Raw genomic sequence first — 27970 nt, forward strand, 5'->3', positions numbered from 1 at the left:
GAGTTGGACACGACTTAGCAACTGAACAACAACAACAAATAAAATAGATAACTAATGAGAACATACTATATAGCACAGGGAACTCTACTCAATGATCTGTGGTGACCTAAATTGGAAGGAAATCCATAAAAGAGGGGATATGTGTATATGTACAGCTGATTCACTTTGCTGTCCCACAGAAATTAACACAACATTGTAAAACTCCAATGAAGATCAATATAAAAGAAAGGAAAATACATTGCTCCACATTTAAATGTATCATAATAATTTGCAAATTGGTTTAAAAGTATTCAACTGTAATAGTTTAAAATCAGCTTTAACATAGATGATTTTGTGAAAAGGGAGTGGCTTATTTAAAGGCTAAGGAGGTGGTACTTGAGCAAGTAGATTTATTCCTCCAAAATTGTTGGGATTCCCAGAGTAACAAAAAGGAAAAGAGACCTAAAACTGGATAAACTGTTGATGGAAAGGGTGTTCAAAAGTTGGTTGGCCATTTCATTAAAGGCCTTATCCAAATAAAGGATCAGATTTTCCCCCCAAACGACATGTCTTCTCTTAGCAATACCACAGCAAGCAAAGGAAAAAAATTACATTTCTGAAACATTTGCCCTGCCAAATTTGAAGTGGAATCTGGGAGAAAGAATTTGTTCTTTTTTTTTTTTTTTAAAGAATTTGTTCTTTATGGTGAGAATTATTTTCCCTAACCCCAAAGAAAGAGACTGAGAGAATGCACTCTTGCCTTCAAAGGTGAGGGCCTCAACCCCAGCTATCTGTCAGGCATTTCCAGAATTCTCTGCCATAGACATGGTTAAATGATGTATTGGGTCAACTGAAGATTCAGAGGGCATGAGGCTACCCAGGGTTGTAGTCAATGCCTACCCTGTTCTTTCCTGGAAAACAGGATTGCTTTACTTACTTAAGGGAGTGTATTGATCAATTTCTGGCATGTGTCTCATTTAAAAGCCAAAACTCAACCTGGAAGCTAATCTGATCTTTCCTTGCTGGAACTGAAGTTCAGACACCATGGGGAGTTTCTCCCAAGAGGCTATCCAGCACATCCATGGTGCTCTCAACAACAGTTTGATGAAGTATTGATTGGATGAAGAAAAATATCCTAATGTCAACGGACTATTTAAACAAGAAGATACTGCTTGGCCACTGACTGACTGGAAATGTTCTTGATAGACTCCTTTGGTTCAAAAGAACTTTTTAATGTCATGTGGGGATTTATCATAAAGATGCATCTACCGAGAAATCTAGAAAATGCCAATCAACCAGGCATTTTCTCATGGTCTCATGGAGAAGAGGGACCCGAATATAAACGGATCTCACAGCCAGAACCGGGATCCAAGGCAGCTCTAAGGAACTGAGAAGCTGTGATGGTGGGTTTTTACTCTAGGGGCTGATCACTCATGGGTCTCAGCTATTCCCCAAGCTCTCTGCTTCTCTGTTTCTGTCCACCTTTCTGCCAGCTCCAACTGACATTCTCTCTTCTATTTTGTATCCTTTTCTCCGCTTCATGGCGTGCATCCTCATACGTGTGTGTGCTGTCATGTTCGACTCTTTGCAACTCTTGGACTGTAGTCCACCAGGTTCCTCTGTCCATGGGAATCTCCAGGCAAGAATACTGGAGTGGGTTGCCATTTCCTCCTCCAGGAGATCTTCCTGACCCAGGGATCAAACCTCTGTCTCCGGTGTCTCCTGCATTGACAGACGGGTTCTTTACCACTGAGCCACGTGGGGCCCCTGCTTTTTCAGAACAGTGGGCTTTCCTGGCCCCTGTTGTACCTCATCACCACTCTCCTTCAAGCTTCACCTCCCACTGCTAAGTACATCATTTTCTCAGTATTTATCAGTTCAGAGCCTTGAAGAATTTGATTGTCCTGATCAACTTTTTGTTCTAGGACTTGTCACAGGACACTGGCTAGCTTAAGGTTTGCCAGTTCTTGGGTCAATCGCTCAGCCCTGGTCCAATCAGCATGGTATAAAGTGAGCTACCAAGGAGTGCTCTGTAAGTGGGAGCTATGAGCCAGAGTCCTCCCTAGAAAGGGCTCTGATATGGTATCTGATCCACATGACAAGTATATAGACGAGGAGATGGATGGATGGATAGGCAGACAGGAACACTTTGTCCTCAGAAAGGTAAAGAACAATCGATTAGGGAAAGAGAGAGAAACTTAATGTAGGTTGAACAACTGAGCAAAGAGAGAAGTGTATTTGCATGGTGGAATATTTCAATGAGGTCGGACTTCAACCCAGGGATGCCCTCAACTAGTCACTGCACTCAGGAGCTGGGAGCTAGCTGAGTTCAAACCTCTTATTAACATTTTGACTTTCCTCCCCACCATAATGCTGTGGGTAAACTAGGCTTTTTCTGGAAATGCTGTCACTATTAGGAGAGATCACTTTAGACCCTTTTGGGTTTTTTTACTCTTCAGTGTTTATACTCAACTAAATAAGCTTATTTTTTTTTTTAAAGAAACTATCAAGGCTTATCTAGAAGGCTAAGTGCACACGAAATCATGAGTAACCTAAATGATCTCTAATGTATTTAATTAGATCACCCATCTCTAGGCAGAATATTCATTTTTCTTAATTTGAAATGAGACCACATCTTTGACTAATCTCCCAGTTTACAAGTTATTCCTGGATGCTCTTACTTAGGTAGTGTGGCACGGAAGCAGAGTCCACTGCAGCAGCACTAGGTGTATTATCGCTCTGTTTCCCAAACTAGTATCTTTGGAGCATAACTTGAAAAGAGACTTACTTATTAGAAAACTTATTTTTTTTTTTAACCACGCTGCACCACCACATGTGGGATGTAGTTCCCTGACCAGGGATGGAACCTGCATCCCCTGTGGTGGAAGCTCAGAGTCTTAACCACTGGTCCGCCAAGGAATTCCCTAAAACTTCCTTTTTATTACTATACTTATTTGATACATTTCATTCTCTAAATCAATTGACTTTTCAAAGATCAACAGCATTATAATATTCTCTTAGCTAAACAGTCATTTGCAATCTCCATTTCTGATTTCTTGCTTTTTGGTGGGGAGGGAGTGGAACTTTATCACCTCTTGCTGCTAAGTCGCTTCAGTCGTGTCCGACTCTGTGCGACCCCATAGACGGCAGCCCACCAGGCTCCCCTGTCCCTGGGATTCTCCAGGCAAGAACACTGGAGTGGGTTGCCATTTCCTTCTCCAATGCATGAAAGTGAAAAGAGAAAGTGAAGTCGCTCAGTCATGTCCGACTCTGTGCGACCCCATAGACAGCAGCCCACCAGGCTCCTCCGTCCATGGGATTTTCCAGGCAAGAGTACTGGAGTGGGGTGCCATTGCCTTCTTCTGTCACCCCTTAGCATACTATGTAATTGTTTTCTATTGTTTGTCTCCCCTTACTACATGTAAGCTTTGTTGCTGTTGTTCAGTCACTCAGTTGTGTCTGACTCTTTGTGGCCCCATGAACTGCAGCATACCAGGCTTCCCTGTCCTTCACAATCTCCTGGAGCTTGCTCAAACTCATGTCCATTGTCTTGGTGGTGCCATCCAACCATCTCGTCCTCTGTCCTCTTCTCCTCCTGCCTTCAATCTTTCCCAGCATCAGGGTCTTTTCTGAGCTCTTTGCATCAGGCAGCCAAAGTATTGGGGCTTCAGCTTCCTCATCAGTCCTTTCAATGAATATTCAGGACTGATTTCCTTTAGGATTGACTGGTTTGATCTCCTTGCTGTCCAAGGGACTCTAAAGAGTCTTCTCCATCACCACAGTTCAAAAGCATCAGTTCTTTGGTGCCCAGCTGTTTTTATGGTCCAACTCTCACATCTATACATGACTACGGGAAAAACCATAGCTTTGACTAGACAGACCTTTGTCAGCAAAGCAATGTCTCTGCTTTTTAATATACTGTCTAGGCTTGCCATAGCTTTTCTTCCAAAGAGAGTTTTTAATTTCATGGCTGCAGTCACCATCTGCAGTGATTTTGGAGCCCAAGAAAATAAAGTCTGTTAGTTTCTTTGAGAAAGAAAGCTCTTTGAGAGCAAAACATTTTTTAATCTGTTTTGTTCACTGATTAGCAGTGAAACTGATTAGCACTATTAGCAGTGACTAATCGTACCTAGAATTTGGATGTGGAAGGTACTCAAATACTTGTTAAAAGAATTTCAAATGGATTATCATCGGTATTTCCTCTATGGTTATCTTCTATTTTGCAGTGAAAGGGCCAAACTCTTCTCTGAACTTTTGTACCTTCTGTTTTTTCTCTTTCTGGCTAAATCTTACCTATCCTTCAGGGTCTTCCTTGGTGGCTCAGACAGTAAACAATCTGCCTTAAGTGCAGGAGACCCAGGTTTGATCCCTGGGTCAGGAAGATCCCCTGGAGAAGGGAATGGCTGCCCACTCCAATATTCTGGTCTGGAGAATTCCATGCAGAGAGGATCCTGGAGGGCTATAGTCCATGCAATCACAAAGAGTCAGACACAACTGAGTGACTAACATTTACCTATCCTTCAAGCAACAAAATCAATACATTGTTGTAAGGCAGCAGTTACATGCAAGACACTGTTTCAGCACACAAATCAACTTTCAAAAGCAATGTACCACCCATTTCTTAAAAACTGGAGGCTTTAAATGCCATTCATCACAAACTAAATACACTAATATTCATTTACACTAAAAGTCATCCATACCATAATTGCATTTTCATAATATTGGAATGATTCAAGCATCCTGCTAAAATTGGATTAGCTAGAGCAGACGTGAAATGCTGGAAAGGCTGTTATGAATCTTTTCCAAGGATTCTGGTTCTGAATTCCCTGGGGACATCTTTGTTGTGTCTTATTTTTATTCTTGCATGAATCCACTCAGTTCACTCATACATCTAATAATTATTAAACATCAGCTGTCATGTGGGTTCTTCAGTAGCTCAAACAGTAAAGAATCTATGCAGGAGATCCAGGTTCAATCCCTGGTTCAGGAAGATCCCCTGGAGAAGGGAATGGCAACCCACTCCAGTATTCTTGGCTGGAGAATTCCAGGGACAGAGTCTGGAGGGTTCCAGTCCATGGGGTTGCAAAGAGTCAGACACAACTGAGTGACTTTCACTTCTTTCACTTTTTCTGTCATGTACCATTCAATAACAGGCAAGTCCTATAGAAAATCCTTTTCATTGCTGGCACTAGGAAACTTTTTTCTTGTTGAAAGACTATAATATAATCTTCACAAAAGTAGGTTTTGTAATATCCTCAACAACTAAACAGTATCTGATCCATGGTAAATGCTCAAAATGCTCTAGTGCACAACCCGACAGTCAACATACTGAACACACAAGCCTATCCACAACCCTGCTGGGAGGGTTGATCTAACTGTGCCAGAGCCAGGAGGCTTGCATTTAAACTGTGGTAGGCAGTACTCTTGCCTGGAAAATCCCATGGATAGAGGAGCCTGATGCGCTGCAGTCCATGGGGTCGCTAAGAGTCGGACATTACTGAGTGACTTCACTTTCACGCATTGGATAAGGAAATGGCAACCCACTCCAGTGTTCTTGCCTGGAGAATCCCAGGGACGGGGGAGCCTGGTGGGCTGCTGTCTATGGGGTCCCACAGAGTTGGACACGACTGAAGCAACTTAGCAGCAGGAGCAGGCAGACTCCTAGAATGGCTCTCCAAGATGCCCCACTCTAATTCCTCAGACTGTGAATAAGAGACACTGCATCTGTGATGTTACATTACCCAGAAAAAGGGATTTGCAGATATAATTGAGGTTGTAATCAGTTGACTTTAAGTTAATACAAAGGAAAATTATTATGGTAAAACTAATATACACCCTTTAAAAGCAGTTTTGTTTGGCTTATAGCAGAAAAGGAAGTCAGATTCCAAGAATGAGGGTTCAATGCACCATTGCTAGCTTGAAAAGGGAGGAGGCCATAGCATCAAGAAATGTGAATGGCTTTTAGAAGCTCAGAGTGGCTGATGAGAACCAGCAAGGTATCAAGAACTTCAGTCTTAGGACTGAAAGGATCTGAATTCTACCAACTGAATGAGCCTGGATGCAGGTTCTTCCCTTGGAGACTCCAGACAAGAACCAGTCACAAATTGATTGCAGCCTGTGAGACCCCAGCCAGGGAACTCAGACAAGCTTTCCTAGCCTTCTGACCTACACAACTGTAAGACAACAAACAGGAGTGACTTTAAGCTGTTAAATTTGTTAAACAGCAACATAAAATGGATACAATCACCCTATACTAGAAGTCCACCATGCAAGCCCTCTTCTACTTTTCCATTTTCTGAATTTGCTTTACTTTGCTTTCCTTTTCACTGTCCACAGAAACATTATCCAGGAAAATATTTCCACCAACAATAGTTTCTGCATATAAAAATAAGGTACTAAGAAAGTTTCCTTGAACAGTATCCAGGCCATATTATTGCCCTTTAACTTATGCGCGATAAACCTAAAGAAATAAATAAGAGATAAAACCATCAACGACCAAAAAGGTCTACGCTGATATCAATAAATTTGTAAAATTCAAAAAGATACAATATAAATCAAATTACATACTGAAATTGTATTCAAATACTCTTAGAAGAACTTACTGTCTCAACTGGGAAAACAATGAAATAATTGTGTACATTGAGTCAGAAAATTATTTTAATAGTTACAAAACATTTTTTTTTTTACAGAATCAGTATAAAATAGCAGTTGATTTCTCCATAATTATCAGAATTATTTATATGTGAGGTCTTGGCTAAGTGGGGCTGAAATCAACAAAAGGTCTTGGACTGTTGGCTCAGAAATCCTCCTGGGAAGCCCACCATGTTGACGTCTGTCATGCTTGACTCTTTATGAGATGACCCGGTCCATCTTAAAAAAAAAGTATCTTTTTATTCATTCTTTGGAGGCTTGAAGTGAATTCGGCAGCGTTCATTAAACACCTAAGACATGTGAACAGAAACAAAGGTCACTGAGTCATCCTGTATAAATTAGACCTGAAATTTCAGGTGAATATAACCTTCTTTGGGGCTTCCCTAATAGTTTAGTTGGTAAAGAATCTGCTTGCAATGCAGCAGACTCTGGTTCAATTCCTGGGTGGGGAAGATCCGCTGAAGAAGGGATAGACTACTCACTCCAATATTCTTGGGCTTCCCTTGTGGCTCAGCTGATAAAGAATCTGCCTGTAATGCAGGAGACCTGGGTTCAATCCCTGGGTTGGGAAAATCCCCTGGAGAAGGGAAAGGCTACCCACTCCAGTATTCAGGCCTGGAGAAGTCCATGGACTGTATAGTTCATGGGGTCGCAAAGAATCAGACACGATTGAGTGATTTTCACTTCACTTCATAACCTTCTTTGCCCCAAGTCAACAGGTTTAGGAAACAGAGGTGTTTCCTCACCAATTCAAACTGACTTACTAGGCACTAAAAGCACAGTGCCTAGTCTAGAAAAGACCCTGATGCTGAGAAAGATTGAAGGCGGGAGGAGAAGGGAATGACTGGATGAGATGGTTGGATGGCATCACTGACTCGATGGACATGAGTGTGAGTAAGCTCTGGGAGTTGGTGATGGACAGGGAAGCCTGGCGTGCTGCAGTCTATGGGGGTGCAAAGAGTCAGATATGACTGAGTGACTGAACTGAAGTGAAGAGCACAGAATGCCTTGATATTCATTTATAAAATAATTTTCATTATTTTAATAAACTTTAAATTATTCAAGGACAAAAATCATCACAAGTTAGCTTATTTAGTACATCACAAATATTTTAATTCCATATAACATATTTTGGACAGTTTGACAAAATATCTAAATTAAGATAAAACTGTTTTAAGAATTCTTTTATAATGTAGATTTTATTTAGCTATCTATCATGCTTTTCTAAATGAGTGCCAGATGCTTCTACCATGTAGGTAGGGAAGTCCAGTCTACGAAGGGAGCCCAGTCTTTTACTAAATTGTATAAATTTATGTAATGTTTTGTTCTGTTTACCTTGCTTCCTAAAAACTAAACAAATATATATGTTAAAAACATTCTAAGATTACTTGTTATATGGACTGTGTTAAATAAAAATTTTGGTATAGCCATTTGATGGAATATAAAGCAAACATAAAAAAAGAATAAGAAATCTCTTTACACCCTAATTTGAAAAGACCTCCAAGATATATTAAGAAAAACACACTTCCATTTGTCTGATAAAGGAGAAAATATACATATATGTGTGTACACATACAAACAAAATTTTAAAGTTACAAATATCTGAAAGCATATACATCCTTTCAGAGGAAAGAGAAAGGAGGTGGTTAAAATTAGAGAGGCATGAGAGTAGAATTTTTACTGTATATCTTTTAATATTTTTTAAAAAATTAATGTGTCTAAAGAATTTTGTATTCCAATTAAAAAAATTATAAAAATCTAAAACAATTTTTTCTCAGAATTTACCTTCATACTTTACTGATGTAAGGAACAAACCATTTTTAGGTTAAAAAAAAAAAACCCCAAAACCCCCCAAAGAAACCAACCCCCCAAAGAAACCAACCCATGTTGGCTAAAATGGACTAGCAAAAAAATAAAAGAAAAATCTATATAGGGTACTGGTATTCAATTTCTTAAACTGGGTAGTAGATACATGTTCATTTTACTAATATTCTTTACATTCGACATGTTACATGCTCTTTGGCATATGTGTCTCACAATTAGAACATGAAGAAATAATACAGACTTTTTCTGGCCTTTTTGTCTTACAGCTCCTAGCTCTGACATGTCCCTGGAGTTCCCAATGCTCGGACCAGAGGAGGCTTCAGATTAGTGGTTTTGACACACTGGTTGGGATGATGTACACAACCTGGTTGAGCCTCTCCAAATCCTTCTCCTAAATAACTTCTTAACCATTTTTGCTGGCCTATTGGACCATGGCTACAATTTCTTCCCTTGAAAACAAATAGCCTCATTATATGTGGAGTGGATGGAGCATATTTTCTTTTAAAGTAATACCAAATCCAAAAATGCTTCACTCTTCCTACTACATTTTACATACATCAATCCCTGCACTGGGTTTTCCAAACTAGATGTTCATTGTACCCACCCCCATCCCATCCCAAGAGTAAATATTATCTCTCTAGAGAATAGAAATGGACAAATTTTGCCAAAATCTTTCAAGGAGCAAACATCTTATCACATAGGTGGAAAGGGCAGAAGTACGAAATCTTAGCAAAAAGGATAGGATAAATAAATGTGATAAAGCAAAGAAAGTCAATTTGTATTTTGCAGTTTATTCAGGGCTCTGCAAGTTGGTACACTCCAGTTTTTGGTTCTGTTGACCTCCTTTGGATTCAGCCCAATTCCATCAGTTAATTTCAAAGGATAAAACAATTTTCAGTTCATTCTTTCAGATTTAATAGATTTTGCCCTTTGGGAATCTTTGAAGTGTTAGAGAGGACATGTAAACATACTTTTCCAGAAAACTAAAAAGTAAGAATTTTGTGGGTTTTAACTACATGTAAAGTCCTAGGATCCTGGTCCCCCAATCTAATTCCTAATTAGAATCATGTAGGTGGTAATAGTGGAGAAGGCAATGGCACCCCACTCCCGTACTCTTGCCTGGAAAATCCCATGGACAGAGGAGCCTGGTAGGCTGCAGTCCATGGGGTCGCTAAGAGTCAGACACGACTGGGTGACTTCACTTTCACTTTTATCTTTCATGCATTGGAGAAGGAAATGGCAACCCACTCCAGTGTTCTTGCCTGGAGAATCCTAGGGATAGGGGAGCCTGGTGGGCTGCCATCTATGGGGTCGCACACAGTCAGACACGACTGAAGCGACTTAGCAGCAGCAGCAGCAGCAGGTGGTAATAGGGCTTCCCTGGTAGATCAGTGGTAAAGAATCTGCTTGCAATGCAGGTGGCCTCGGTTCGATCCCTGGGTTGGGAAGATCCCCTGGAGGAGGGCATGGCACCCTACTCCAGTATTCTTGCCTGGAGAATCCCATGGACAGAAGAGCCTGGTGGGCTACAGTCCATAGGGTCACACAGAGTTGGGCACGACTGAAGCAACTAAGCAGCAGGAGCAGGTGGTAATAAGGAGCATGTGAATCTAGGAGGCATAAAAAGCCCTATTATCGGAAACCAGTGAAACTATATGAAACGATATACAAAAAAAGTTTCATGATCAGATACGTTAGAAAAGAAGCAACTGTGAAGGGTAGTTAATGATATGAAAATTTATGGAAATAACTAATCACCTAACTTAAATAACCTGACTGAAGGTTCTAAGTTAACAACTAATAACTCTAAATATCAAATAGCCCACAATTAATATTAGGAATCATATAGAATGTCTCCAATTATGTTACCATGACAACCATGCAATTCTACCATGAGACTGTAAGGCTATTTTTTTATAAGATGGCTCTATTCGGATTCTAACTGCAACTCCCATCCCCCTAAAAAGTTAAAACCTTCAATTGCTTCTAAATGAAGGATCTTTATTCCTACATGCCCAAGGCTATCTTTACTCCCTCCTCCCCTTGGTTTGTTTCCTTTTGCTAGTTCTGTTTCCCCTCCTAGTTCCCTCCAAGAATCAACATTATTGTATACCTTCCAGCTCCTGTCATTTACCACTTCTTCAACATTCAGTTCTGACTGCATCCATTTCAACTGCAAGAAAAGGAAAACAAAAATGAAGTTATGAAAATTTAAAGAACTAAAACCAAACTCTATAATGTTTTCCTAACAAAACCAGCTGCTGCTCCTGCATTTTTTGTCAATACTTAGGTTAGATTTCAAAACCTTCTTTGATATTCTTGTATTTAATCAATTGTAAAATCTTATAAAGCCCTAGTTCTCAAGCACTGCTGCATATTATTGACAGCTTTAAAAAAATAAGAAAAACAGAAGAAAAACAAATGGCCAATAAACCTATTTTTAAATGTACACTCTTACTTATGCAAAAAGAAATGCAAATTAAGTCATAACATGACCAAAAACATTTTTTAAAGAAGAAACCTGATAATTCCAATAAAACCTAGTATTAGTGAGGGTATGGGGAAAGATACACTCACATATATTTTTTTGTAGAAGTACAAATTGTTGTAACTTCTATAGAGAGCAATTTGGTAAGACTTAGCAAAAATGTAAATTCCCATGTCCTTTAACTCAGTAATTCCAGTTTGACTTATTGATCCTACAGTATAGATTTGCAAAGATAGCACAGAGAAACAAAAGAAAAAAAGGACAAGGAGGTGGCAACCTGATTTGAATAAAAGAAAAAAGAAATTGGAAGAAAAACAGAAGGGGGATATAAAAGGCTCAAGTAATTGAGAAAGGGATGGATTTTCCATACCTTAATCATACGGCCAGAGGTCTGAGGTCTAAAATGCTAAAAAGTCTTTCTAACTTTCTTTTTAACTGCCAACCTAATAACTCCATCAAAAAAGTAGCTAATCCCACTGCCAGGTCCAGATGGCAGGGCCCATCATACTCCTAGTTACCTCTGCTCAGAGAGACTTGACAGAAAGGAAGCTAACTAGTTCCAGGAGGAGAACCTTGAAGTATTCAGGAAAATTAGCAGAAAACAGGAAAATTAGCAGAAAAAAAGTATGAACTACAGGTTGAGGCAGCCAAGAAGTTAACAGCAGGATGATGTTCTCAGGCCAGGAGACTTAGGGGAAAGAATGCCAGAAAGTTAGACAAGATTTGGGCAACAAAGAGGTGGGGACCCAGACCAAAGCACCTAACCATAAATTAGGAGTACAGCTCAGACAGGTTTGAGAAATGTGCATCTAACACTAATAAGACTGGATGTGGTACTGTTTCAATGCTCTTTGTCAACTCCCTTCTTAGATTCAAAACTTGGTATCAGGAGTATGCACCAGAATATAGGATTGAAACCATGAACAAGGAAGGACAGCATGTCTGCTGTGCTGCGGAGTAGTAACAAGCCTGAGGAAGCCTGCCTGCTTCAACGAGAACAATCTCAGTTTCAGATTTTAATCAGCTATATAGACACAGAAATCATTAAAGCTTCACTGCTCTGTCAAAGCCCAGATTTTCTGCCAAAGAAGTAACAACTTCAAAGAACAGTGTTACAATAGGCCACTAAGACAGTGTTTAGAATTGTTCTCAAATATTTAAATGGGTGTCCTGTAGAAATAGGTTTAGACTTATCCAGAGGGATGATTAAGGATCAGTAATTACATGCTACAAGGAGACAGATTTTCACAATAAGAAAATATCTGAACAATCCCAGCTGTCCAAAAAGAGAATGTACTGACACATAAGACTGTGCATCCCCTGGATTCTCTTAATACTGGTTAAACAAAAGGTGGAAACCACTGGTTGGGTGGATATTGTAGAGAGAATTAATGGAATGAATATGGAGTCCCAGAGATTCAAACAGGAAAGAATCTGCTACTTCATATCAGTCAATATGTTACCTCTTACATATATTATACAATTTAATCCTTACCCTCCAAAATAAAATAAAAGATATTAAGTATCAACTCCATTTTACAAACTGAAATTCAGAAGTTTCATATTAATTAACAAGATTACAAAACCTCCAAGTGGTAGATGGATTTCCTCAGAGCAATCTGCCTTTATAATCAATGTTTCTTCTATTCTTGAACATGGCAGACATTACAGCCAGCTTCTAATACAATTTCAGTGACACCAACAAAATGCTACCTTTGAGATAGTTGTTTTTGAGACTCTGGGTCTTACACAGGTAAAATTCCTCTCAAAAGCTATGAACAGGTGACAGCAGATACATAGTTCCAGCAAGGCTTTTTTGAGGTAAGGGTTAGTTAGGGTAAAGAACTGGGAACTTTCAGATTGGCAGTGTATGCAAATAAACTATTCACTAAAGTAATCAGAATTTGATTATTAGTCACAACGCAATGGCACCCCACTCCAGTACTCTTGCCTGGAAAATCCCATGGACGGAGGAGCCTGGAAGGCTGCAGTCCATGGGGTCGCTGAGGGTCGGACACGACTAAGCGACTTAACTTTCAGTTTTCACTTTCATGCATTGGAGAAGGAAATGGCAACCCACTCCAGTGTTCTTGCCTGGAGAATCCCAGGGATGGGGGAGCCTGGTGGGTTGCCGTCTATGGGGTCACACAGAGTGGACACGACTGAAGTGACTTAGCAGTAGCAATGTAAAAACACCGACTGAATTCAGAGTTAGAAGAAATGGATTCAAGTCCAGTCCCACTACTTACTAGTTTGTGACTCTGGGAAGTATCTCTGAGTCTGTTTCCACATATAGAAAATGATGAGGTAGAGCTGGAACATCTTTAAGAGCTGCCTCTTTCTGATTCCATAACCTTCATAGCAAACTTGAAGAAAAAATCCAAGTTTCCTTATTTGCTCAAGTACTACCCATGGTTACCTTCTATTATAGTCCCATGCAATGTCACAGGCTAGAAAATTACCTTTCATAACTCACTGGCTGGTTTCCAAAACGCCTCCTAAGATGACCTTTACAGCCCAAGTTCACTGAAGAAACCCCTGCTGACTAATGAATGAGCAGGTGTGAAACATAGGGCTGAAGCAGTCATCATGAACATAGGGAACAGTAAAGGTAGTAGATGAATCCTGTATCCAGTGAGACATACTGCATCAGTAGGATGACTAAGAAAGTGCACACACTCACCTGTGTGCAGCAAAAGACAAGACTTGAGAGAGACAGCAAGGTCCCCTTCGCTACATCCACTAAACAAAGAGCAAACTTCACAACTTGTTCAGTATGAAAACATGATTCTATCTCACACTGGATTTTCAGTTACCCAACATGCAAGGACCAGTAAGTCACCTATTATGCCATCTTAAAATGCAGACAAGATTTTGGTAATTATACAGCAGTCATGTTAAGAGAAGGGCTTCTCTGGTGGTTCGGTGGTAAAGCATCTGCCTGCAACGCAGGAGACCTAGGTTTGATCTATAGATTGGGAAGACCCCCTGGAGGAGGGCATGGCAACCCACTCTAGTACTCTTGCCTGGAGAATTCCATGGACAGAGGAGCCTGGCAGGCTACAGTCCATAGGGTCACAGAGTTGGGACCTGACTGAAGGACTAAGCAGCAGCAACAGCATGTAAGAGAAAGCCCCTGTTCTTAGGGAATAACCAACATATGTAGGGGTAAAAGAGTATAATGTGTATATTCTCAAATGGTAAGAAAAAAAAATGTGTATGGAGGGAGGGGGAGGAAGACAGGGAACAAGGGAGGCAAGGAGGAAAAGGTAGGAAGGGTGGAGAGAATAAATTGTAAAGCAGGTGGAGCAAAATGTAAACAAAAGGTGAATGTAGGTAAAGGGTACATAGGAGTTCCTTGTACTCTTTGTGCAACTTTTCTGAGAGTGTGAAATTGTATCAGAATAAAGTTACCCCTTGAGCTATTCCCTCACCAAAAGACAGTAATGCAGTCCAGAAAATAAAATATGGTATACATTTCCACTGTTTTCTTGACATGCCACATTTAAGGGCTATAAAGAAATTGCTCTGCCTCATTAACTCTACTCTGAAGTCCACACTCATCTACATTATAGCTGACTTTAGGAAAATAAGGCTTCCTCTGACATATCACTCAGTGGACGCTCGGTGTTTTCCTAAAAGGGAAAATGGCAGGGATGGGAGATGAAATAGAAACAAAGGAGAGTCTGAAAAGAGTCAAAGACTCATACCATCTTTTCCATAGCAAAGAAATAAACATAAGGAGGTTCTAGTGTACCTGGTTATATTTAAATAGTACTGTACTATATTTTTACAGCTGAAGAGGGTAATATCCTGAAGCTAAACATCTGTATTACATTTAGCAGGTTTCTACAGATGAAACCAGAGGTAAATATTTTTAAACTGTAAATATATTTTTTAAATGTTTCTTCTCAATTCAAGACTCAAAATATAGATACAGATGTGATTTCCACATATTTTAACATGATGTTGATCTGTATTAATCCTTATATCTTTAACTGTAGAATATATAAAGGAATGGAAATAACATGATTACGTGCTTCTTTTAGCTAAGGCTGCTACATTACATACAATCATGAAATACACATTAATTTACCAATTAATACTGAAGTGCAATAAAATAAAGCCCATTACGAATGAAGTACTAACCTCGTGGTCATTTTAAGTAATAAGCATATCTTACTCTGGATTTTTCATATTAAAAACTGCTTTTATTTTGAAGGCTAAGTTTGGAAACCTTGCCTTAGAAATGTAAACCTTATTCAACTTACCTTTGTCTGTTCTTTTCTAAGTTGCTTTAATAACGTTAAATCATCCAAATTCTTTTCCCTCTCTTCTCGGAGCTGTTTTACTACTGATGAGGTCTGAGCTATACAGTTTTTTATGACTCTGTCCCTACTGGCATGGGCCTCCATCAACTAAAAGAACAAAGAAAGAAAAAGGGAAAGAAAAAAATCACACCAATTTGTCACATTTCAGAATTTTTTAATTTTAGACTACAGAAATGTAAGACTTTCTAAAATAATTTTTTAAAATTGAGTCTACGGAAGAGAAGTTTGTGCTGAATGAGCTAGATCAAAGGCAGGAGCTCTGAGGGTGGAAGTGAGAGGCTGCGTTGTCCTCTTCCTCACTATGCTCCCAGGCCTCCCTGCTTCTCTTCCCACACTCCTCCTGCTGGGCTTCTCATCTCAGTGTCCTTCTCTCTGAACCCCTTTCTCTGCCATTACTGCATCTGTGTGTTCATCTACCCTATACCTACTCACACACACTTTCTGAGCCACTTACTATTGCTGCTCTTTCTCTTTTTTTGTCCTTTCTTTTTTTTTTCCAGCCTCACATTGTCAACAAGTGCAAAAAGTTATGAAGTAAGTGATGTAGTGAAGTCTTTAGTTACAATAAAGAAAAAGAATGCTACATTTACCTATGTCAGACAGAACTCTTTTCAGGATTTTAAAGTATCAACCAGGAAAAACTGTAAATGAAGTAGAGATTGTTGATTCCATCAATTGTGCTAACAGTGGTTCACCTCCAACTAAAATTTAAATGCTGGCTTGCTCCAGGTAATCACGTTGTATCATTCCTTTTTCAGTCCAAAGGGAGAATACCTTAATGCTATGCTAGTGACAGTTGTAATAGAAATAACCTAACCATTATATATATCTTAAATATATAAAACACAGGACTGACAACCATTCTATAAGCATTCTTCATAAGTTATTTGAAATAGATCTCTTGAATGATTATATTGGAACCCTGTGATTAAGAACTACTGGTCTAACAGATATCAAGAAAGAACAAATCTTTATATTTCTAGAGAGTAATACTAAAAGTACATTACTTATAAGTTGTACTCATGTAAAAGGAATTGCCTAATAGACATTAATCCCACCTATAATAAATTTCTCTAATATGCTAATTCTTTTCATTGTAACATTTAGGATTCACAAGGACAGCCTCAAGGCCCATATTTACTAGCTAGTATGCTACGTCTGTTACTTATTAACTCCTTCAGGTATAATTACAGAAAATTAAAGGAGGCATTGAGGGTACAGAACTATTCTCCCCCAGACAGAATAACCGTCAGAGTTAAGAAACTCTCCCTGAGGTTGTGTAAGACTGGCTAAATAATTAGCTTTACAGGCTTCAGTTCCCTCTTTTGTAAAATTATTGAATTATGAGTAAATAATTGCTAATACCCCTTTCCACCTCTAAAATTTAGAGGCAACATGACTCAATATATTACTCAGATGCTAAATGCTATTTAATTACTTTGATATTTTGTCTAACTCTGCCAGCAATTGGCCAAACAGCATTAGCATCAACTAGAAGTCTAACACAATATTCTCATTTTTCTATCTACATTTTAAAATCAAATTCAGATTGTACGCTGCTGCTGCTGCTGCTGCTGTCACTTCAGTCGTGTCCGACTCTGTGCGACCCCATAGACGGCAGCCCACCAGGTTGTATACATTTTATTAAATATTCAGGAATTCTCTTTTGGTCTCTCATCAGTTTCCTTCCGCATTTGGGCTTTCTTCCAGTTCCCCTCCTGAACGTGGCACCTTCCCTGTGGATACATTTCTGGATGCTGACTATGCTCCTACCCTCACCTGCTTACTTTTCCTTCACATGAGATCCTCTGTGAACCCACAACCATGTAAACAGGAAGGACGGGGTAAATCATCTTTTACTCAGTATTGTCAATTATTTTCAAGATCATCCTTCAATAAGATTCAAACCTAAGAGTATGCAAGAGGAACATTCATGGACTTCTGTGCATGTATGTCAAAGAAATGAGGACACCAGATAAGAGTAATAGTTGGTGTGACATAAACCTACCAGAGGAAAAAAATAACACAAAACCAGGCTTATTGGCTCATCAGTATCAGATGCTTGAGGATTTGGTCACATGAGAATTATTTCTGATATATAAAGTGTTTATCAAAGGAACTGAGATAATATTTATTAAGAAACTCAGTATGGTAAAACTGTGGTTAGAGGAGAAAAATCCTGAAGGATAATCATATCATAACCATATTTCCTTTGATTTGGGGAAAGCAATTTTGAAATGAAGACATTTGGGGTGGGGCACGAGAATGATTCAAAACGAGTCTAAAGTGGGTATACCTAGAACTTCCCAGTTTTATTTTATTTTACCACAGCTTTGAGAACTTCTTTCGGTCTAAAATTTTCATCTTTTCATCTTTTTTTTTTTTTTTTGGCTGCACAGCTTGCCAGATCTTTGTTCCCTGACCAGGGACTGAACCTGTACCCTTGGTAGGACAATTTATCTGTGGCTTTTCCTTCTATCCTGCCAAATGTTTCTTTTCCCTTTCCTGATGAGTAAGGGAAGAAAGAAGATACAGAAAGTGTGAAGGGTTTTAATTCTTCCTTATATCAGCTGTCTAGCTTTTTTAACACTGATTCATTCAAAGACCCCACTTTTATCTCACTGTTTTACTTGACTGTTTCATTCTCTCCTGTTTTCTTTGATCTATAAGGTTTCCTTAAGTTAGAGTCTGCCCACAAGGGGAGACTGTTTTCATTTCTTAGAACCATATCTCCCCATTTCTTAGAACCATATCTTCCCAGACTATTGCTTAAGATCACACATTTTCTTTAGTTTGTAGAAACCAGATCAAAACTTTTACACACCTTCAGGTGTGGGCAAGAAAACGTGAAGATTCCATTCTTTTTCCACAGTTTAATTATATGCCAATTGATTTCTTATTTTGCCTGCAAAGAAAGACATAAAGGAAGCACAAAAGACTCAAAAGATAGACTTACTGACTCATAAAGTTGTTTACAGGTTTGGCTGGCATCAATTTTCCCTGCAAAGGAAGCTGTTGGAACCGTAGTGTTTAATTCATGTACTATTCTGTCATCAATCGTCCTCATCACCTTGAGTAATTCCTATATAATATTTAAAATAAAAGAATAATAATTTGAATGGAAAGTTAAGTGATAAGACCAGTTAAGCAAAAATTAATAATTAAAGCTCTTGGATATGTTACAACACTGTATATTAGGAGTGGGGAAACCATGCTATATACAGTACAACCACAGAAAAATCTTTATGAAAAGACTGACAGGTAGTTTATGTAATAGTAATTCTAACACTTGGCACAACTCTGTTTCCTTGGCCCAAATGTGACTGTCTTAAGCGTAAAGATTTTTTTATTCATTTGTAAACCCCATTTGCTGGCACATGGTGCTTAGCAAATACTGTGTGTTCTTTCTATCTCTAGCATACAGCCAAAAAGGATTCTAAGGAACTTGATTACTTCAACTTGTCCAAAACAATCCAACATAATTGCTTGCTCTATTCCCTCTTTGTCGCTCTCTCTAAAATGTGGTGCTAGATAGAAAACTTCTATAAAGATATATAAAAAACCATCAGCAGTGATTAACATGCAGAAATTAATCTATACTCTCTTAGGCCCCACCCCCACCCCACCTTTAGGCTTTTTGTTTTTTAGTTTTTTACTATGAGTATATATTATTTTTGTAACAAAAACAAGTATGCTGCTAGCAAAGGAATCAAATCTCTTTGTGGTTTTTTGTTCATACAACAAGCAGAAATTAGCTTTACCTTTTCTCAGTTACCCAGGTTCACATTTCCCAAGAATCTCTCCCCTCTAAAAGAGGCTCCAACTCTCAAAAAAACAATCATCAAAGTACAAACACCAAAAGGGCAGAGGACTTAGAAAGACTCTGATGAGTACCCCAACCCAGCGTAGTCCCTTCTCCCCACATTCTGATTAGGGTACTTCTTCTCACTTGTCACTAGAGAAGGCTGAGCATCAGCTACCTCCTGACTCCAGATAATATCAACTCTAGAACATTTCTACTATATACCCTTCTCTTTCTCTTTTAATACACTCCCACCTCACCCCAGCCCCACAAAACAATCACTGAAAAGCATCAAGAAAATAGAAGTGTATAATACTAGGTATATATATATATTTTTTTCAATATAATACTGAAAACATCTAACAAGTTAACATTTAATATTAATGTGTATTAAACCATCTTTGCTTGATTCTCTACCTCCTTCAATATATGAACCTATTTCTTTGCCAAACTTAAATCTAGGATTGAAATCAACTTCTTCATTTCTTCCCTCAATTTATTTATTGGGCATACTGAAAATGACAGTTTTTCATCTGAAAATTGGCACGAGTGTGAATTTTACAAATTATTTAACCATAAGATTATGTCAACTTATTTTTTATTATAGTTTATTTATAATATTATATTAATTTCAAACATATAATGTATTGATTCAGTATTTTTATAGATTTTACTAAATTTAAAGTTATTATAAAATATTGGCTATATTCCCTTTGCTGTATCATCCATTTGTTAAAATAAGCTTTTATTATGATTAAAGTATTAATTACATAATCATTTTAGAAAATTAGAAAAAAATTTAAAGAAAATAGAATTATCCATTGTTAACCATTATTTAGTTTTTTCTATACATATCTGCAAATATTTTTATTAAAATGTGGTACTATATAACATTTAAAAGTCCTACTTTATGAAATTATACCATGAGCACTTGCCCTTGCTATCTTGAAGATATATTTAATACACACATAAATATTCCATTCAGTGGGGATATCACAACTTATTTGACTAGCCTATTATTCTTTAATTAGTAGTTTAATGTCCTTTTCCAGAATCCAATTTTGAAGTAAAACAGCTTGTAAAAGGCTCATAATTTAAACTAATAAAAAGAGGCAAATGTCAGGTCTAAAACCAACTTCTTGTATCACCTCTTCTTGTATCTTTCTATTTTGGTCAACGGTATCAAGATTCTCTGTAATCTGGAATTCTTAGGGGATAATCTCAACATACTAAGCAAGCATCACATTAAATAATGTCTTATACACAGTAGAGGATATATAACGTCAATAAGTGGCAAATTCCAAACAAACAGTGGCAGCACTATTTAGAGAGGCAAAAACTGGTTAAGTAGTAGACAGGGACCTTCCTGGCAAACTTTACCTCCCACAACTTGCCTATTAAAACAAAAAAACCTTTAAACTCTCATCTTTCCTCCTGTCTAAATCAAACTGATCCTGAGGACAAAGTTTATACCTTCCAGATAAAGCTTTCTTTGGATGAGAGTCCTCAGCGATCTTTCTTCTTCAAACATACGAAGCAATTAGAGAGAGAGAGCACAGAGTTCATTCATTAACTCACTCTTCCTTCAAAAAATATTTACTAATGTCTAGCACATGTTAGACACCATTCTAAACACCAGGGCTATAATGATGAGTAAAACAGAAAAGGTCCTTGCTCTTATGGAGCAAAATTCTCATGGGGGAAACAGACAATAAACAAGTATCCCAATAAACAAGACACTTTCAGTGCAGAAAAGTACTGCAAAAAAGAAAACTGTAGTAATGAGATGAACAGTGGGGTTGAGGGGCTAATACATTATACAGGGAGATCAAGACAGACCTCTCCAGGACATACCATTTGAACTGAGATCTGAATGACACAAATAAGGCAACTAAAAGGACATTTTGGGGAACAAGGCAAAAATTAAGGGGCAAGAACAAACTTGGGGATGTTTGAAGAACAAAAAGAAGGCAAGTGGTCTGGGAGCGAGTAAGTGAAAAAGTGGTATTAGGTGAGAGCAGAGTTGATGAGAAAGTGAAGGACAGGAGAGACCACAGAAACAATTAAGGATTCTGTTCTAAAGGAAACAGGGTTTTAGGCAAGGGAATGATATAACAGTATTTTAAAAGACAACTTCAGCTGCTAAGTTGAGAATGGAAACATTGAGCAGACTACTATGGTGGTCCAGGCAAGAGATAAAGATAGTTTGATTAAGAGGTTGGTGAACCTGGGCCTTCAGCAGTGAGAACCTGGAGTCCTAAACATTGGACAGCCAGGGAATTCTCCAAATTAATTTCTTTAACGCCATGAAACAGGAAGAGATCACTGAAGGAGACTATAGCTAATAAAGGGGGTTAACAATCAAGAAGGAACTCCAGCATCTAAAACTACAGAAGAGGACTTCCCTGGTGGTACAGTAGATAGGAACCTGCCTGCTAAGGCAGGAGACAGGGATTCGATCCCTGGTCCAGGAAGACCCCACAGAGCAAACTAAGCTCCTGCACCAACTACTGAGCCCGCACTCTGGAGCCTGCCAGGCACAACTACTGAGCCTGCGTGCTGCAACTACTGAAGCCCTCACACCTAGAGCCTGTGCTCTGCAACAAGAGAAGTTACGGCAATGAGAAGCCATGCACTGAAACTAGAGAGTAGCCCCCACTTGCCACAACTGCAGAAGAAAGCTCACATGCAGCAACAAAGACCCAGCCCAACCAACAAAATAATAAAGAAATAAAATTTAAAAAATAAAACTACAGGAAAAAGACTGTGATGTCACAGAACTGAAAAGAAGAGAAGTTTCAAGGCAGGAACAGTCAACTGTGTTGAATGCTAGTCACTCAGTTGTGTCTGACTCTTTGCAACCCCATGGACTGTAGTCCGCCAGGCTCCTTTGTTCACAGGATTCTCCAGGCAAGAATACTGGGGTTGGGTAGCCATTCCCTTCTCCAGGGGCTCTTCCAGACCCAAGGATGGAACCCGGGTTTCCTGCACAGCAGGTTGGTTCTTTACCATCTAAGCCACCAGGGAAGCCTGTTGAATGTTACTAGAAGTAAATAAAGATGTGGGCAGAAATTAACTTCTTAGATTTAACATGATGGAAATTACAGGTCATCTTTACAGGAGTCATTAAAATAGAGTGTTTAATGGACTGAACAGTTAACATGGCTTAAGTATAGAGGGTAAGACAAAGTATGGTGTAAAATGAGGCCCACCATTATAGGTCACCTTATTGGATGTTAGTCTTTTTCCTGAGCGCAAATAGAGAACCAATGAAGTGTTTAAATACAGTGGAGTTGTATGATAGGGTTTGTATTCTGAAATGACTGCTTAGGTTCAAGTATTAACATGTGGAAAATGGATTAGACAGGAATAAGAGTAGATACAAAGAGGTTAGTTAGGAGATTGGTATAGTAATGCAGGTGAAAGATTATATATCTTCACATTTCCCAGAATTATGACTTACTTTGAACTTCAGGTTTGAGTACAATCATTAGCAATACAGCCAACTTTCCCTCTGATAAAACAATCTGGATATACTATTAAGTTCCTTTTAACAATGTGAATTTAGCAGCATTAACTAGGTAATGAATCAAACAATTTAAGTCTTACAAATGGAAACTAAAATGTGAATTTTCAAATATATCAGCCCTCTCTCTGTGTGCTAAAGATTCATCAATATAGGACCGAGTGCTTGGCTTTTAATACGGTAGACATTAGCCATATGAGGTTATTTTAGTTAAAATTAAATTTAAAATTAGTTTTTTAGTTGCATGAGCTACATTTCAAGAAGTACTCAAGAGCCACATATTGCTAGTGGCTACCATATTGTACAGGACACATTTCCACTACCACAGAAAATTCTACTGGACAGTACTGAATTCAAGATGATATAATAACAATCTCTAAACTGATAATGTACTCGTTCGGGAATTGCTGAGAATCGTAAGCTATTTTTAAGATAGGAAAAAAGATACTAGAAAAGCTCAAGGAGGGGAAAGGGAGTAAGACTTAGGAAGGAATTTCTTTCAAAATTGCAAAAAGAAAAAGAAAAGAACTATAAACTACGTCACTAGGCACAAATTTCTTTATTACAAAAAGTGCCAGGGCTGTTCAGGCAGCTCCAAGGTCTAGAGAAAAGCTTGAGCAGACCTCACAGGCTGAGAGCAGATAAGGTTAATGCAGGCACATAAATCCTGCCATTAAACCATGTGTATCATTCAAAATGAATTACTGACTGCCTACCTGATACTAGCTCCAATGACAGTCCTTCTTTCTCACAAATTCGCCAAGAAAATATAAAGAAGACACCCTTGAGCAGACATCGTACAATGAACTGCAACACAAGTCCACAGAGATAATACAGAAATATACACAGTTCAGTGGCTCTCTCTGTATAGGAGCTGGAACCCTAAATTAGCTTCCAAGTGTCAAAGCACAGCAAAAAGATAACTCTTCAAACTTTGTAGTATCTCTAGCTTCTCCTTTCACCCTCCTCAAAACAAGAAGAAATTGATACATCACGAATCTCTAATTTTAGACTGACCCTTTAAAATTATTCTGGCACTTATCTTGGAATTGTATTTCATACATTATCTTTCATTCATTTCGCCCTCTTGGAAGGCAATTTCAGTACTGAAGGACTAGCATGTCTAGCAGCAAGGAGGGGTAGAGAAAACTTCCTGTTCTCCCTACAATTACAATTATACTACACTCTATTCCTAAGGTTAATTCTTAGGTAAATCCATTTTATTGTTTTAAGAAGCTTTCAAAGTATATAAGGAGAGGTAAAAGGTCTATTACATGACAGTAAAATTAAAATGTGCTCCATAGAATGATTTGGAATTTAACCTTTCTTCTCCTCACTTTGCCTGAAGGTACCCAGAAGTAGATCCCATTCACATGGTGCTCTTTTTAGAAGACGTGCGTGGTTCCTCAAACTCCATTTTTACAACAATGTTCACAGTGTGCTTCCTGCAAGCCAGAAATACAGACTTGCCTGCAACTGCCAGAATCGTCTGCAGTCCTCTGCACTCCCAGGCACGGGAACAGAGAGCAGCTAGGCATGTTGCAAAAGAAACCATCATGGATGCTAGAAAATAGCCTATTCAGTCTATATTTAATTACCAACCAACTCAAAATTAATCCTGTAAGTTAATATTCCTATCAGAAATATGAAAACTTACATAGCCTAGGAATGCTCAGTTGATTCTGCTCAGGTAATACATGCACTGGGTCTCAGGAAGAAGGTATTTCAGGGTGTCAAGTGGGAAAAAAGCACAAATGACAAAACATCATGTGGTCAGGGAAAAGCAGGCCTATATGGCTAGACAGCAAAGTTCAAATCTATATTGGAAGTGGCAGGGGTTGGGCAGAGAGAATATGTATGAATAAGGGCAGTGGTAAGAGATTTAACTAAGCAGAATCACTTTGGGATTGGATTTTAAAGACTTGTATGCTATGTTAAGTAGTTTACACCTAGTCATACAATTCTGAAATTAGATGCATTAACCTGGTTCCAATCTTTTGTGTAATCCAAATATGCCCCTGTGCAAATTCAGAATTCCAGCAATTTTCTATTTCCCCCGCAACACATAAAACTTTCTGCCTTTCTGCCTATATACGGTTTCTTCTACCGAGAATTACCCTGGTTCTATCTACCAAAGACCCAGTTCAATTAACATCTCTTTGACTTAGTTCTCTCTGAACAGTTATAACACTGTGCTCATAGTCTAAACATCTTCTACATGTTTTATACCCTGACTTGAGCTCTTTTTATGTTTTACTCTCAATTTCTCCAAGTGTCTGGTACCTAGCAGATATCTGTTACGGATTGAACTATGCCCTCCCCCCAACCTGCCCCCATTTTCATATGTTGAAGCCCTAAAACCCAATGTGGCTGCATGGAAACAGGGCCTTTAGGGAAGCAATAAAAAGTTAAATAAGGTCAAAAAGCGTGGGACACTAATCCCATAGAACTGATGTCACTGTAAGAGGAAAAGACACCAGAGACCTCTCTCCCTTTGTGGCCACAAATGGGTCATATGAGGATAGTGATGAACTAGCAACTTACTTTGAAATGCATCAAAAAAAATTAAAAATGTGGATTGATGGATAGATTGAGGGACAGATATGTGATTTAGTAGATACAGTGAATCACTATAAAATCCAGATACTGGGTACACGAGTATTCATTGTAAACGTCTTTCAATTTTTCTACAGTGTTTGAACATCTTCATAATAAAATTCTGGGGGGGGGGGGGAAGTACCTAAATCTTTATAATAAAAATACATGATTTTCTTTTTCTCTTTCACAGTATTCAGTGCAGGGCTTTTCATATATAAGGTATTTACATACACAATGTAATGGTTTCATAGTTCTAAAAATATAAACTTTGATTCATAATTTGTGACTGTGCCAGTTATCACAGTTTATAACTTTATAAAATCCATTAAAACCTAAATGTTATACAAAACTTTTACATTTTAAAATATATATTTTTTACATTTCTGTGCCTCTGAAGCAATAGGGGCAAATGTTCTTATATTCATTCAATATGAGGTAAAATGATATGCCAAGGCCAGATCTGGAAAACCAAATCTTCTGACTTTCAACCAAGGGTATTCTCCATTATTTGTAAAGAGTTGGATATGACTTAGCAAATGAACAACAAATTCTCCATTATAAATCACACGTTTGAAAAAGAAAAACAATCTAAAAACTTCTCCAGGTTTCATTAATGAGATTCATTTTATGATGTTTTTATTTATATCATCTCTGCAAATAAAATGGTTCTCCAAGACAGTTAAGCTTCTGCCCCACTTACAATATATAATCTGACTGTCCAAAGGAAAATCAAAAGTGTACTTCAAGCACTGTTGGATGTTTCAACAGCTCAAAGATATCCTCAGAAATTTGGTTTTAGAGATTCAAATAAACACAAAGGTGGAAGCAGTTTTAAATGTTATTTAACATTATCTTATTTTACAGATTCAAAAGTTAATTATGGAAGGGGTTAAGCGATTTGCTCAAGGTCCCAAAGCTGTTAATTGCAGGAGCAGTACTAGAACCTGGAACATTTAATTCCCTAACCAGGGCTGTTTCTAACAAACTTGAAGGCTAGCATTGCTCAATTATTTGAGCTCATTAAGTTAGATTATAGGGCTAATATGACAAGACCAAGACCACAAATGTGCCAGTTAATCTTAAACATTTCATATATGTTAGAAGCCAAGTCTTTTTTCTATCTTATTTAATATTTTTACAACTTTTGTATCTCTTGGGCACTCTGATCACATTTGAAGCCTGTTGCTGTTGTGCTGATCTAATCTGTGCAGCTTAAGTGGTGAAAAGGATGTATATAATGGTGGAAAGACCCCACACAAACTTCTTTGATCAAACGATGTTTGTCAAATAATTCAATCTGTTGAGATTACCTTCCAGAATATCTCTCCCTAAAAACGGCTCCAAGAACAAAGCTTACTACAGAGGTCAATGATACATGAACAGATTTTTCAGTATCTCCAGTTTAAAATACCCTTTTCATAACTTAAATTCAACCGTTTATCGAGACAGCAGCAAATTGTTGACTACAGTAGTAGAACTTTCATAGCACCTTGGTCAAAATCTAGACCCTTTGTTCTTTAACTCGTGGGTTAATAATTAGCCCTGGACCTCTGGTGTTTTAATATATAAAAGATACAACCTTTTTCTTAAATGTATTTTCTCTAATGGTTAGGAAGGCAGAGCACCATTGCAGGTACTAGAATTAATCGCCCCTCCAAGACACCAAAACTTCTGCCTCATCAAAATAGTAAAACAAGATTTTTTTGTTTTGTTTTATCAAGTGAACAAGCTCTCCTTCACTTTCTTTCTTGCAAATGCTCAGCTTAAAGTAGGAGGGGAATGACAGAAGCTAAGAACTGAGTTCAAAGAATGGCTAGAAGGTTGTTACAATCTCTACCCACCCGGCCGAGCTCGGCTTTGCCACCGCAGAACCACCAGAGTTTCTGGGTGCAGTTACTCAAGGACTGGGAGGAGCAGGGAGAATCATGACCCCAACGCGGCAGCTTCTTTCCCTAAGGCCAAGCTCGCGCCCCCATGACCTCCAATGGCTCGAAAAAGGAGTCTTGAACTGCCCGCTTCAGCCACAACTAGTCCGCATATCCCTCCCAGGCCAGAGCAGGGAACAGGGTCCGGGGACAAAAGGAGGGGTACGCCTGCCACGTGAGGAAAACCCCATCACCTGGAACTCGGCGAACTCCTCACAGTTCACACCGCCACTGGGCGCCGCCATATTGGACAAACACGAGGTCCCCGCCCCGAGCCAATCACCGCGGAGCAAAGGTGTCCGCGGCGCCGCCTAACAAAAAATACTGAGAGGGAAATCTCAGCAAGAAAGCTGAGTTCAAGGTTTGTCTTTTCCGCTTATCCTCATTCACACTGAAACCCGTAACGCTGCTATCATTCTTTTCATTCTTATGCGTTGAACCTGTCCTCCTGGAACTGGCCCCAGTGCATAGATAGAATGTCAGAACTTGAAGGGATCATTTGACGCCAATCCCATTTTCTTACAAAAAGGGAAACTGTTTAATGACCCCACCGACCAGATGATTCGAGGAGGAACTCTTACGTAGAAGTAAGATTTTTCTTAACTCTCTTATCCTGTCCCTAAAGCAGAGGGGCTTTTGTTCTTTAAGAATTTGATTCCAGCAAGAAATGTCAAGAAAAGACACTTCTGGCAGTATGGGGTAAGAGGTGAATGTTTAGGTGTAGAAATAGTAAAATGTTTTTATAAAAATAGGCAAATAGAAAACAAAATAGGAAACATGTATGTGAAAAAGAAAATGGAGAGGGAAATGGCAACCCACTCCAGTACTCTTGCCTGGAGAATTCCA

General features: G+C 38.6%; 1 protein-coding gene across 2 annotated transcripts; it reads right to left on the reverse strand.

Moving 5' to 3' along the window:
- Nucleotides 1-6618: 6618 nt before the first annotated feature.
- Nucleotides 6619-27423, reverse strand: MIX23 (mitochondrial matrix import factor 23). 2 transcript variants are annotated; one of them, XR_011566480.1, is made up of 6 exons: nt 27319-27423; nt 18230-18355; nt 15214-15360; nt 13192-13308; nt 10568-10627; nt 6619-6920 (listed from the first exon to the last, which is right to left on the reverse strand). XR_011566480.1 is itself a non-coding variant. In XM_019955445.2 (5 exons), the coding sequence occupies exons 1-5, from the start codon at nt 27367-27369 to the stop codon at nt 6870-6872; spliced, it is 435 nt and encodes a 144-aa protein (XP_019811004.1). In that variant the 5' UTR covers nt 27370-27423; the 3' UTR covers nt 6619-6869. The 2 variants fall into 2 exon arrangements, 1 of the variants encoding a protein (XP_019811004.1); XM_019955445.2 differs by lacking the exon at nt 13192-13308.
- Nucleotides 27424-27970: the final 547 nt, after the last annotated feature.

This window comes from Bos indicus, chromosome 1, assembly GCF_029378745.1.
Source record: "Bos indicus isolate NIAB-ARS_2022 breed Sahiwal x Tharparkar chromosome 1, NIAB-ARS_B.indTharparkar_mat_pri_1.0, whole genome shotgun sequence".
In the NCBI taxonomy this organism is placed as follows: Eukaryota; Metazoa; Chordata; class Mammalia; order Artiodactyla; family Bovidae; genus Bos; species Bos indicus.